The following is a 14,238-nucleotide window of genomic DNA, read 5'->3' as shown; positions in this document are numbered from 1 at the left end:
GTCCTATTCAAGGAATACCAGATCATCTCCGACAAATATCTATCCCTTCCATTTTTTCTGAAAAATATGAACATGTCAATTGCAATTGAGTTCTCCAAGCGCAGTTTTTCGCACACCAACGTCACTGTTAAGGATATATAAAATAAAAGTGGGTGGTAATCTTGTTGCGGCAAAAATATCACGAATACTTTTGGAGGAAGACAGCACACATTGACAGGAATACAGCGAAGTCACGCACACTTTCATTTATTTGGAGAAGTCAATAACAGATATTTCACTGATGGTTCTCGCATTGACGGATCCACTGGCTTCGGTGTTTTCAACGTGAATTCAACCACCTTCCGAAAACTTCAAGAACCGTGTTCGGTTTATGTTGCTGAGCTGGCAGCAATTAATTTCGCTTTGGGGATAATTTCCGATCAGCCCGTAGACCATTATTTCATCTTCTCGGATAGTCTTAGTTCTATCGAGGCACTCCGGTCGATGAAACCTGTTAAGCACGCATCTTACTTTCTTACAACTGTAAGAGAGCAGATGCGTGATTTGGTCGAAAGATCATTCAAGATTACCTTTGTATGGGTCCCATCCCATTGCCTAATCTATGGCAATGAGAAGGCGGACTCGCTAGCAAAGGTGGGCGCACAGGAAGGTGAAGTTTATGATAGACAAATCTCGAACAACAAGTTTTTCCCATTAGTCCGTCAGAGTACTCTTCAAAATTGGCAAATGATTTGGTCACACAATGAACTTGGACGGTGGCTATTTTCCATAGTTCCTAAAGTTTCTGCGCGAGCGTGGTTCAGCGGTGAGGACTTACGCCGAGGCTTCATTCGCACGATGTCGAGACTTATGTCCAATCACTATTCACTAAACGCACACCTCTATAGAATAAACCTGGTCGATAGCAACCTATGTAGGTGTGGAGCCGGTTACGATGACATCGATCACGTAGTTTGGTATTGCTCGGAAAACGACGCCTCCAAAGAGCAACTATTGGATACCCTTGTGGACCGAGGTAAACAACCCTACAGGGAAGTAAGAGGTGTTTTAGGGATTCGCGATGTGGTTTATATGCTGGCCATTTATGCGTTTCTTTGCTCGTCTGACATAAAAGTCTAATTCCCTATTTTTTCTTTCTCGGTTTTGTTTGGTTTTTGTCTTATTGTTCTGTGTAATACGAAGCTATGGCCATCCGGAAGATGCTCCCTGACGAACCACAACTCGAGCCCGACGCTACGCCATACCGTTAATGACGTCAAATACCCGGATGAGCAGCTGTAATACCTCAAACCTAAATCCCAACCTAGTCCGTCCTGAAACTACGCAATCTAACTTTGAGTCGCCACGAGTATCTTGGTCTATACCCTTTCCCCTTACTAACTGTTGATAATAAGATGATATCGATTGTAAATATCATAAAGTCTCGGCTCCGTTAAGTGTTATACACGCCTGAGCCTGTCAAATAAACGCAATAGATAAAAAAAAACATTTTTTTCTTTAATTATTTTGAATAGCGCAATCAACAGAACAACATGAAAGCTATTGATTGCAGTATTCAAATGAATTCATTAAAACATTATTACTTAGGTCCTTTTGAAACGTTAAGCGAGAATTGTCGATGATTTTCACCAAGTAGCTGGGAAGATTGCATCGTTGTATTTTGAACACCATCATGGCATACATTGTCGAAGGCCTTCTCGACATAGGCTGACCAGATCATTTAGGTGAAAAAACGGGACAAACGCGCTTGCAAAACGAGACATCTCAATAAACCTTGTGATTATATTTAAAAGTTGTGGAAATTTCAAAATTTATGAGCTTCATTTTCATTTTCCGTTTAAGAAATCAGATATATTTTAGAGTCATACACCACCATAACATTCTACTGAATTAAGTAAGTTGTGGAAAAATACGCAACTACAAATATTTCAATCTTCAAAGAAACGCGGACAAAAACACAAAGGAAAAGAAAATTACGCAATTTTCAATATTTAAAATAAAGTAGAATTTTGAAATTTTATTTTGATGTACTCTTAGACATGCATTAAGGATTTAATTTTTAACCGATATCAAAAACTTTTCCAATTCTGAACAATTGAAAATAACAAACAGTTAAAGTACTCTGCCTAAGGTTTTGGGAAAATCAATTTATCATGAAGTGGGAAAAAATCTGCAGATAAGAATAACAAGAATCCAAACAAGAAAATCTAATTTTAATTATTTCCATGAATATTGTTGGCGCATGAGAACAAATGCAGGGTTGTTCCAACTACGCGGATTTCGCGGATTTAGTTCAAGGTGAAAATTTTATAAATAAAATGCTAGATCTCAGGATTCTCTGGACGTTTATTTGAAAATTAGTTTTATGGTCTATCTAGATGGGCTTCATTTTCATTAGCGTTTTGACTCAAATCCCGAACATGACTCATATTCCGAACACTGGCGTTTTAGCGCCCTAACACTATCATTTTCATCGGTTTTCCGAACTGAGTATGAGGATTACAAACGAATTCAAGCTCCTATGGATAAAAATACACGAAAAAAGCCAAAATGGCCTTTTCAAAACGAGTGTTTGAAATATGAGTCACGTTCGGAATTTGAGTCAAAACGGTAAGTGCACAGATAATTCTCTGTGGTAAGTGCTTCCGCAGAAATTTGTTCAAATATTAAAAGGAGATCTTCAAAAGATATTCCTGTAAAAATGCGGTAATTTCATGAGTATTTTTGCAATATTTTCGGATAACTCCGATGATTCACACAGAAAAATTACGAAACCTCCTAAGAAATTTTGACAAAGATTCTTTGAAGAATTTAATAAATATATGTCTACAGCCTAAAGAGGATTTCTTGCATTTAGAATCCGTTAAATTGTATAAAAAAATGGGGGAATTTCTGCGTAAATTCTTGAAGCGCTGACCGCAGCAATTACTGTAAAAAAGGTTGCAGTAATGTTGCCTAGAATATACGAAATAATTTTTGGAATGTTGTCCACCGGCATTCACCAAAAGAAGTCTTTAGAAATTTCCAAACTGATTTCCACAGGAATTCATAAGGAAACTCCGAATTTATTTCTGGAAGATTTTTTCCCAGATTCCCAGAGAAATTTCCGCAAGAATTCACGTTGCGATTTTCTCAAACATTTAGTTTGCGGTAACCACAGGAATATCTGTAAAAAAAACCTTACAAATTGCGCCTCGAATTTGACGAAAGGTTTTTCGGAAGTTTTTATGCAGCAAGTCACCCGCAGTCAATTTCTGCATGAATTTCCAAACCGTTTTCTACAGGAATTAATGAAGGGATGTCCGCAACTGTTGTTAAATTAACTGCGATTTTCTTAGTCCTATTTTCAAATTGGTACAAACATGTGAAAAATTGAAGCTTTTAAGGTCACTCCTGACGGAATCCAAGTTTCAAAGTGCTCGCGATTTCGGGGGCACACCACTCGATACGGAAGCAACACACAACTGTCATTTTTGTTGATTTAGTTTTGCTGCATCGCAGCATGCGTGAAAAATAAAAATGACAGTTGTGCGTTGCTTCCGTATCGAGTGGTGTGCCCCCGAAATCGCGAGCACTTTGAAACTTGGATTCCGTCAGGAGTGACCTTAATCATATTTAACATCAGGAATATTAAAAAACGAGCTCGAAGAGAAGATGTTTAGTATATTGTGGAATACCAATACCAAAATTTATATGTCACGTGTATTTGCTTAAAATTTAGTTCTATGTCGCGCGGATTTGGCGCAAAATGGATTTCACGCGCGGATTTTATTTTAGTCAGCGCGGATTTGGCGCGGAAAATATTTCAGGATCTCCGTAACATCCCTGCAAATGTCAAATCTTATCTATTCACGTTCTGTTTTTGATCGAAATTGATTTAAATGATGCTTAAAGTAGCCTCACACCTTGGGAATCTTGTCTATTGATTTTGTTCCCATGAACAAAAAAAATGAATTTCCTTTAAGAATAATCGAAAATGAACATTAATTGCCTAAAATAATGAATTTGTTTGAATAATATTTTGGAGCTCTTTGAAAGAATCAATAAAAATACGGGACAAATTGAGGATTTTTTAGATTACGACGGGACAGCACAATAAGGTCTAAAAAACGGGACTGTCCCGTTAAATACGGTACGTATGGTCAGCCTATCTCGACATCGAGTAAGGCCGTGGCTGATGTCTTAGAATCAGACTTGATCCGTCTGAGGACGTTGGCCACTCGGGTAAGTTGGTTCACGGTGAAACGACCGCGTCGGAAACCAAACTGTTCCTCGAGCAAGATGTTGTTATGTTCGGTAGACTCAAGTAGCCGGCTGTAGATGGCCTTTTCGAATAACTTGGATAATCCTGAGCTGACGAAGTGACGACCTTTTTCGAATACCTTAAAATGTTGGTTATTTTTCCGAACGGCTAAGCACAGTCTGGGAGAGCGCGGATCATATTGGAGAAATCACTATTCCTGAATTCAGAGGTCCAGCATTCTGGCCTGGAAGATTTTTGTCAAGCGATTGCAACGTGTCTTAAGGACAGGCACATTTCGCAGATGGATCAAATCTTCGGTAAGTGTATCAATGGTTAGGTTGTTGCTTACCTGTCGAGCTTTTGGCACATGTTACCGGGGCACGCAGCTGCCGATTGCGTTTCAGGCCGCCCCTCGTAGTCGACGTTGGAGTCAACACACTGCCGAAACCGCTGCCAGTTTACTCGATGGTAGTTTCGCCGAAACTGCTGATGCCGATTGACCGAGGAGCCCACTCCGCCACCACCGGGTAGTGATCCGAGCTGAGCTCCTGGTAGACGACCGGCTGGGGATGTGGTCGTTCATGTTTGTGATGTACAAGTCAATTGTTGAATGGACGCCGGACCGGGATCAGGATCGTATAGTGACCATCCATCCGTTGCTCTATATGGATTCGTTCCGATTGCAGCAACTGTTGCCCCAGGCTTGGTACAATTTGGCTTGAGTTGGGCAGTACGCCGCGATGAGCGTGATTGTGCCGACAGAGGTAATAATTTCGACACCGATGGCCTCGATGATGCTCAGCTAGAAGCTTGGCGGTGGCGGCAGTTGATGTATCGAAGTGCGATGGCCACACCACCTGCCCTGGTCGGCCGATCGAGTCGCACGATGCGGTCCGGGATGTAGACGCTCATCTTCGGTTTTAGGTGCGTTTCGGTGATGAACGCCACATCTGTTTCCTTCTCCTCAAGGAAATCCTTCAGCTCGATGGCGTTGCGTTCCAGTTGACCACCCAAGTAACCAAAAGTTCCTTTAAGAGTACGTTTTTCGCTTAATCAGCTTCACTGAGCTGCTTAAGCGAAAAACGTACTTGGACAGGCCTACCCTAGCAGCTATTTTCAAGAATGAACATAAGACTGAAGACCTGGTCGAAACGGGTTTTACATCCGCGCAGCCGAGTGGCGAGTGGCGAGTAGCTCGAAGATGGGCATCCTTTGCTCCGGGGTGTAGAGTGGAGCAGATTCTCCCGGCGGGACATTTTCGTTCTTCGATAGCAGACGGAATCCGAGGTAAAAAAAAATATCCGAGGTAAAACCAGATCTCGACGTTTCATGCATTTTTGGGACATTTGGCATCAAAAATAAAAATTAGATTTCGAAATTTTCCTGTTAGCTGTGTTCCACCCTCCCGGCCCCCCTTGGAAAATTTTCGTGTTTCAAAAAAGGCAAACTTTGACCACTTTGGTCAAACACTTAACGACGTCCGATTAAGCTGAAATTTTGCATAGGGGGTGAGTCAAATATGACGGCAGCAGGGACAGCATGGACCATGTCCAAGGGCTTGACGACCCCTCCCCAGCTGTCTGCGAGTCAGGGAGAACTGCCTAGGGCGTGGTGGGATTTAGCAGTGGGCTCTGCTAAAATCCCTCCCAAAAAACCACAAGTGCCCGTAATCAGACTCTATCAAAGCGACTGTGTGCCGCTTCAAAAGCACAAGCCCAGGGAGTGCCAATTGGCATGGGGAGTGTCCCTACTTCGGTAGGGTAGCGCGTGAGCTGCTTCGGCAGGGAGTGAGTGATCTGTTTGTGCTGAGGCAGGAGTGTCATAGCGCGTCACCGCTATTGTCACCTCGAAGCGCAGCAGAAGTCTGAGTATGGACTGCACATGCTAAGGTAGGAGCACAGAGAAACAGACGTCTCACTTAGAACAAAATGCAATCAAAATCATCGTCACGAAAACATTATCCCCAATGCTAAAATCACTGTGTGTGGTCAAGCGGCAACCAGATGGCGGTAGTGCGCAAACATCAAACACAAGCAAAATCGATGGAAGCGCCATCGGTGGCCGATTGACCACCTACATAAAATTAAATTAACCGTTAAAAAGGTGAACGATGGAACATGTGCTGAGTGAGACGTCTGTTTCTCTGTGGTAGGAGTGTCGTAGCGTAGTATCGTTGATTTGTCCCTACATACCGCTATCGACACCTCGAGGCATGGCAGTGGAGTGTTAGAGTGAGTTGGGGAGTGTCCCTACTTCGGTAGGGTAGCGCGTGAGCTGCTTCGGCAGGGAGTGAGTGATCTGGTTGTGCTGAGGCAGGAGTGTCATAGCGTGTCGCCGCTATTGTCACCTCGAAGCGCAGCGTCTGAGTATGGACTGCACATGCTGAGGTAGGAGTCGAGGTACCTATCGACACCTCGAGGCATGGCAGTGGAGTGTTAGGAGTGAGCACCCGAAAAGGGTCACATGGAGCGAATGGTCTTTGGAGAAGCTGCTTCGGCGGCAGGGTAGCAGTGGGTTGTACCCACACATCTACAGTTGTGCACATGTGGTGCATGCGGAGTGTCCCTTCTTCGGCAGGGTAGCGTGTGGTCTGCTTCGGCAGTGGTGTGATTGATCTGCTCGTGCTGAGGCAGGAGTGTCGTAGCGTAATATCTGTAGGCCCAGGCAGTTACCGCTATTGACACCTCGAGGCATGGCAGCGGAGCGCCCAGGAGAGCATCCAAGTAAGACTCAAATGGAGTGAATGGTGTGCGAGCACCCAAGTCAGTCTCGCATGGGACGAGTGCCTGTGTGAGCGATAATGAGCGAGTACGCTTAGTACTGCCATCCCCAGAAGTAGTACTGCGAGGTAGTTCCTGGGGAAACGATGAGTGGAGCCTGTGGTGGACATAATTGAGATTAATATAATAAAAATACAATTATTTTGAATAAAACGCAAAATGATTATTATTCTTTTATTTGCGATATAATCTTGTTTTCTGATTGCATTTTGTTACAGTGCAGTCGATCAAACACTTTGATCGAGTGTGACTGCTATTCGTTTCAACGAGTTCTGACGAAAACAAAGAGAATGGGAGAAAGAGTATATCGTTCTTCTTGTGACGGATCTCGACGCGAACAGTCGCACCTCGTTTAGTTTTCTTGGTTCGGCTGGCTTTTAAGTTTTGTTTACCACAGACGCCTTCGGAAACTAACCAAGACTCTTGATTCTTCAAGTCCAAGCTCCACTCTGAAAAACAGGCCAACGAACCTGGTGAACGCCTCGTTCGACCAACCCAAGCCACTAGAAAGTCGGCGAGACCAACCGCCGTTTCGAGGAACGGGTCTTCAAACCCGTATAGGACGCCTTCGACAAACATCCAAGCCACATCATTCTTCGAGTCGAGCCTCTTTCGACCAAGCCAACCCACAAAAGTATTCGAATCCAACCTCTGCTCCTAAAAAGGGTCTACAAACCCGTCGAACGCCTTTGGCAGCCAACAAAGCCACGTTTTAAACTAAATCCTACCGACTGCGCCATGTGGTAAACAAAACTTAAAAGCCAGCCGAACCAAGAAAACTAAACGAGGTGCGACTGTTCGCGTCGAGATCCGTCACAAGAAGAACGATATACTCTTTCTCCCATTCTCTTCTTTGTTTTCGTCAGAACTCTCGTTGAAACGAACAAGCAGTCACACTCGATCAAAGTGTTTGATCGACTGCACTCGTAACAAAATGCAATCAGAAAACAAGATTATATCGCAAATAAAAGAATAATAATCATTTTGCGTTTTATTCAAAATAATTGTATTTTTATTATATTAATCTCAATTATGTCCACCACATTCGCTTCCTCCTGTACTCTCAAATAAGGCATGGAGTATAAATTGTCATTTATAACAAATAAGAGACAATCCAATTCTATTGAAAAACAATGTAAAATCCGAATCCAATCAGAATCAAAACTAAATCGAATCCAAACTCACACCAAATCCAATCAAAATATGATTCCAAACCAAATCAAAATTATTCAAATTCAATCGATATCCAATCCAAATCCGATCAAAATCCAATCCAAATTCAAATCTAAATATCAAAGTCCAACAAAATCCAATAAAAATCCAATCAAAACTAAATCCAATCCAAATTCAACCGAAATCCTATCAAAATACAATCCCAATACAATCTGAATCCAATCGACATCCAAATCAATCAAAATTCGATCCAAAACAAAATACAAATTATCTAAATCTAATCAAAATCCAATCCAAATTCAAATCAAACCAAATCCAATCAAAAGCCAATCAAAGTCCAACCAAATTCAATCCAAATCTAATCCAAATACCATTCAAATTCAATCCAAATCCAATTAAAATCTTATTAAAATTCGTTTCAAATAAAACAAAAAATTCAAATCCAAATTCACTCCAAATCCAATCCATATCCAATATAAATCCAATCCTCATCCGAAATCAATTCAAATCCAATTCAAGTTTTATCCAAATACAATCTTAATTCGCCCCTCGACGAATCAAAATCAAAACTCAATAGAAATCCAATTTAAATGTCATCCAAATCTAATCAAACCCAAAATTTGTTTTTAATTCAATGAGGTGAGGTTTCTTCAAAATAGCCGAGGAATTCTATATCCACAATCAATTCATATCCAAATCCAATACGACTGCAATCCAAATTTTATCCAAACCCAATCAAACATGAGATAAATATCGAAATCAATCATAGGACACCTGTCTTCATGAAACAGCCCTGGAAATCTATCACAATTTAATTCACTAAAAATTTAAATTAGGTTTAGTTCAAATCCCATTAAAATCCAATTCCTTTCTAGATCCAATCTATGTTTTGTACAAACCAATAAAACACATATTTTCTGCTTTTAAAGTGTGGAAATGTCTCTCCGAAACAGCCCTGTGCATCAGTCCCCACATTAAAATATGTATTAAAAAAATTCATTGTTTCAAAGACTTGTTATTCGAATAATATCGAATATTTATTTTCAAAAATCTGTCGCTCAATTCCGGCAATTATATCGTTTCCGGCAGAAAATCTTTTGACTGCAGACCGATTGCACTGATCAAACCAAACAAATGTTGCAAAGACCTGTTTCACCAGCACCCCCGGAGATCTGTCGCTCTGGCATTACAACTAAATCGCCTCAGAGACCTATCGCTCGGGCATTAATCCTCGGAGACCTGTCGCTCCGGCATTACAAATAATTCGCCTCAGAGACCTGTCGCTCGGGCATTAATCCTCGGAGACCTGTCGCTCCGGCATTACAAATAAATCTCCTCAGAGACCTTCGCTCGGACATTAATCCTCGGAGACCTGTCGCTCCGGCATTACAAATAATTCGCCTCAGAGACCTGTCGCTCGGGCATTAATCCTCGGAGTCCTGTCGCTCCGGCATTACAAATAATTCGCCTCAGAGACCTGTCGCTCGGGCATTTTTCCTAGAGACCAGTTGTTCCGGAACGAACAAAAAACACATCACGGAGACCTGTCGCTCCCAAATTTAACTTCTACCATTTTTATTACTTACCGACTGCGCCATGTGGTAAACAAAACTTAAAAGCCAGCCGAACCAAGAAAACTAAACGAGGTGCGACTGTTCGCGTCGAGATCCGTCACAAGAAGAACGATATACTCTTTCTCCCATTCTCTTCTTTGTTTTCGTCAGAACTCTCGTTGAAACGAACAAGCAGTCACACTCGATCAAAGTGTTTGATCGACTGCACTCGTAACAAAATGCAATCAGAAAACAAGATTATATCGCAAATAAAAGAATAATAATCATTTTGCGTTTTATTCAAAATAATTGTATTTTTATTATATTAATCTCAATTATGTCCACCACAGAGCGAAAGGGAGTTTCGTCGGTATTACCGGTATGGTCGAGTCCGACACTCCAGTACACTTCCGTGTGGTAGTTTGGCAACTACAATGCACGTGTACTGGGTTAGTGTGTAAATGCATTCTCCCTTGTAAAAAAAAGACCCCCCTCTCCCCTCTGTCACGCTTTTTTGTATACCTAGTACACGTACTGTCACAACATATCACACCCCCTCCCCCCTAAAACCTATGACATCATTTGTGAACGACCCCTATCAGGTATCAGGTATCAGAACGTCGGCTCAGGAGGCACGTTCCCCTCAATTTGGGAGATTTGTGCCATCGCCTTCACTGGCCTTTCTCATCATTTACCTGACGGAAAAGGAAGTGAAAAGGGGAAAGGAAGAGGAAGTGAAGTTGGAAAGGGAGAATGGAACCATTTATAGGAAAACCAATTATGTAGACTCACACGCATTCAGCTAGGGACTAAAGAGAGGTGTCACAAAAACACAGAGGATGTAACAATGGACGAACGTGAAAGACGAAAAACAGAGTGCACTGTGGAAAACGCATAATGCGAACCCACATAAGTGGCAATTTGTTGAAAACTAAGTAAAACACATATTCATTACCCCACTCTTATTTAACCTCACGTTGAGATTGAACAAGAGTAGCCGAACCCGAACGTCAAGGACGTGACACGAAGTTCACTGTGAAAAACGCATAATGCGAATCCATATAGGTAACATACAGAAAGTACATTGTAAAAAAACGCATAATGCGAACCCACATAAGTGGCAATTTGTTGAAAACTAAGTAAAACACATATTCATAACCCCACTCTTATTTAACCTCACGTTGAGATTGAACAAGAGTAGCCGAAGCCAAACGTCAAGGACGAGACACAGAGACAGAGACACTGTGAAAAAACGCATAATGCGAATCCATATAGGTAACATACACAAAGCACATTGTAAAAAAAACGCATACTGCGAATCCATATAGGTGACAATTTGTTGAAAACTAAGTAAAACACCGTTTAGACCCAGGCGAGCGTTCAACCCACTTCTGACACCTCAGATCAACATATAGACTGTTAAGGTTGTATTGAACATTTAAAACCCTTAACAACCAAAAAAATTGTTTTTTTGGGTCTTGAGTTGTTAGCAACCAATCCTCCAGAAGATTCAGAGCGTCTTTAACTGGAAGCGTGGGAACAATGCCACTACCTCGAATAATACCATGATGTGCTCTTCTGCAATATGTCCTGATTACAACAGCATCTGGGTGAACTCCTTGTTATTGATGACAGACCTGGTGCGGAATGGTTTCGGCAAACTTCAAAACTCCTTCACTAACTGTTTTGCCAAGTTTTGGGTAGGGTATAACCAACTGATGAAACCGCATATCCTTTCCGGGTTTTTTCATCTTTAGTTATTCTTTAATCCTCTGTACCACCGGGTTTCATTCGAGCTTATCCGATGATCACCTTACACACCTTTATCGTTTTCTCCGTTAGTCTTAGCGGATCCTTCTCAAATGCCTGTATGGTCCTCCGTTGATTTCGTCGTCATTTGTTCGTCGTAGTCCTCTTTGTCCATTACCATTACCTGTTATTCCGCTTTCATGTAGTAGATTGGTTTCTCATTCAATTCCTTCAAAATCTTATTCTTAGTTCGTTGGCCTGTGCTGTCCTGCTTTGATGGTGTCTGCTACGATGCTCCTCGCTATATTCTAATTCTGTTCCGGGACTCTTCTACCGTTAGGAAGTAATCGATGTAGCTGTCCTTCTCTACAACTTTGGCAGTCAGATGGAATTCCTGTGCTTCGTCAACTACAGGGGTATTCACGTAGCATGATGAGATGAGCTGGCGACCCCATACGTTGGAAGCTCAAAAATTGTTTTCTCAATTAACATTCTACCACAAAATAATTTGCAATTGCAAGCGACAGCTTTTTAAACAACACACTCGTAGTTGGCGGACTAGACCACCCAAAAAAAACCCTGTAAATTTTAGGTTGAGTTGCTCACAACAATTTACTTGACACACACAAGAGAGTTGTGTGGACCTTCGAATGTGAGCTGAAACTCCTACACTTATTGTTACAATTGGGATAAAAGCAATAAGCCTGAAAATGTTATGAAAAAATACTTTGGCAAACCAATAAGGGAGTTTATTAATCATAATTGCGAACATCACCGTCCAAATCACTGCCCACCGTGATCATCCGGGATCTGTGAATCCTCCACAACCCGCGATGTCGGAATGTAAACTTTAAACCCAAAATTGGACTTGGGGAACGATCCGGTGTTCAACACCGTGCAACTTTGTTCGGTCGTTTGAAACCCTTGGCAGGTGTCGCCGATGACTATCAGATCCGGCAGCGGGTAAAGCGTTAGGGCAGCGTCGTAGTTCCAATGGATAGGGCAAGCGATCGGATGGAGCGGCGCCAACGTTCCCTGACTGATGAGAGTACGGGCAAACTGTAAACGTTGACAAGTTAGAAGTTAAAGAATGACCGCATGAAACGTTGATGACTATGGTGTTGACTTACATGATCGGCAAGTTGGCCACTCTTCGGAAAATGGATCGTATTACGACAGAGCTTTGTGACCAGATCTGACCGACAAACTACGATTTGCTGAGTGCAGTATTGCAGCCGGCACGGATTGGTTGCCAGTACTAGTCGGGGATAGCTTCTTTTTAGGTCAGCCGTTAGATATTGTGGTAGCGGAGGGCGGGGAAGGATGTTGGCTATTGTGGGATCTTCACAAGAAGGCACTAAGACTATATCTGTTTCTCTTTTTAACGAGTCATATGATGCCAAGATCTCACCCAACGCTTGGAATCGTTCCTTCAAATGGTAAGGATTGTCATTAGATTTACTGAATGGTCCCATTAGTACAATTGCCCGTGGAGGAAAAGAGTTGTAACCAACTAGCAACTGCGTCAACTTTTTCATCACTATCGAATTATCCAACCAACAATCAGCCAAGAATACGATGCTATCTCCACCGGAATTACGCTCCAGTTCGGTCAAATTTTTTGAGTACTTGAGCAGAGTTTTGGATCGTCCTCCCCAGGTGTTGACCGTACCGTAGAATGCCCTGCTACTGGAGGCCGGCTCTGTTACAGGGAACCCCAGTTCATCGATTTTGAGCGTGCCGTCGCTATAGGTCCCACTGGCCAGTACGAAGCAGCCCTCACAGAACAGTCCGGATGAGAAAACAGTTTCGCTAAGATCAATCGGTACGACACCGGTAGGATCTTCCAGATAAAATTTACCTTCGGTCAGTTGGGTCAGGAGGCCAAGGACTACCACCTGCAAAAAAAACTTAAGACTATAAAATGGAACAAAAAACAAGGATTCACGAACCTCTTTCATTTTGGATGTCGACAGTAACAGTTCGATCTTTCTCAGCGTCAATCGCTTAACATCTTGCATCGAAACCTTACTGGTATTGAACATCTCATGCCGGCTGGTCTTCTGCCACAACGTCAGATATCGCTCCCGAATGTATTCGGCTTTGGCGTCCGGCCCCGGCAGGAAGCCCCGTTTGCCACTGTCCGGCAAAAACTTTTTCTTCTCCTCGTTGAAGCGAAAGCGGGGAACGTCATAGGCGTTGATCACGCTGAAGATGGTTTCGTTGTCTTCCAAGCCGGTGTTGTTCGCTTCCTTGATGGCCAGTTCGATATGTTTCTTCTCTACGACCGGTAGATCGAGGTTCTGGCCTTGCACGTGACCGGCAATGTTTTGCAGCCATTGCTTACGGGTCGGTTCGGCGAGTGAAACGATTTGTTCCGCTAGAAACACACTTGCTTCGCTGTTGAGGGGGATAGGGAAATTATTAAATGGATGAAATTGATCCATCATGCCAACTAAAGACTGCTTTAGAGTTGAATTATAGTCTTAATTTTGTAAAAAATCATTTCTGGTACTCACCTTCGTATCTGAAATCCGCTTATATTAAACCATGACACAATTTGCGCCTTTAATTTTGGTATTTCACTCATTTTTTTGAAAATTATTCTACCATAAATTAAACACTCAACACCGCACCTCACATCAGTTATTGTTGATGTTTGTTTGCGCCGCGCGCAGCGCAGATCAACTCAAGAGACGTCAACAAAAATGCGCGCTTTCTTCTTTCTGTTCATCAGTTG

At 42.3% G+C, this 14,238-nt stretch overlaps 1 protein-coding gene across 1 annotated transcript; it reads right to left on the bottom strand.

Annotated features, from left to right (window-relative positions):
• Positions 1-12,209: 12,209 nt before the first annotated feature.
• On the bottom strand, positions 12,210-14,205 carry LOC134220193 (DNA polymerase epsilon subunit 2). The gene is made up of 4 exons (XM_062699177.1): positions 14,018-14,205; positions 13,451-13,898; positions 12,629-13,396; positions 12,210-12,557 (listed from the first exon to the last, which is right to left on the bottom strand). Exons 1-4 carry the CDS (start codon positions 14,086-14,088, stop codon positions 12,282-12,284), a joined length of 1,563 nt encoding a protein of 520 aa, XP_062555161.1. The 5' UTR covers positions 14,089-14,205; the 3' UTR covers positions 12,210-12,281.
• Positions 14,206-14,238: the final 33 nt, after the last annotated feature.

This window comes from Armigeres subalbatus, chromosome 1, assembly GCF_024139115.2.
Source record: "Armigeres subalbatus isolate Guangzhou_Male chromosome 1, GZ_Asu_2, whole genome shotgun sequence".
Lineage (NCBI taxonomy): Eukaryota > Metazoa > Arthropoda > Insecta > Diptera > Culicidae > Armigeres > Armigeres subalbatus.
This window is presented reverse-complemented; position numbering and strand designations above follow the sequence as displayed.

Coding starts and splice junctions, on each gene's coding strand:
- LOC134220193 (XM_062699177.1), bottom strand. CDS start 14,088: ATGAGTGAAATACCAAAATTAAAGGCGCAAATTGTGTCATGGTTTAAT. Junction 13,899..14,017: donor AGCGGATTTCAGATACGAAG/GTGAGTACCAGA, acceptor CCCCCTCAACAG/CGAAGCAAGTGTGTTTCTAG. Junction 13,397..13,450: donor CGACATCCAAAATGAAAGAG/GTTCGTGAATCC, acceptor TTTTTTTTGCAG/GTGGTAGTCCTTGGCCTCCT.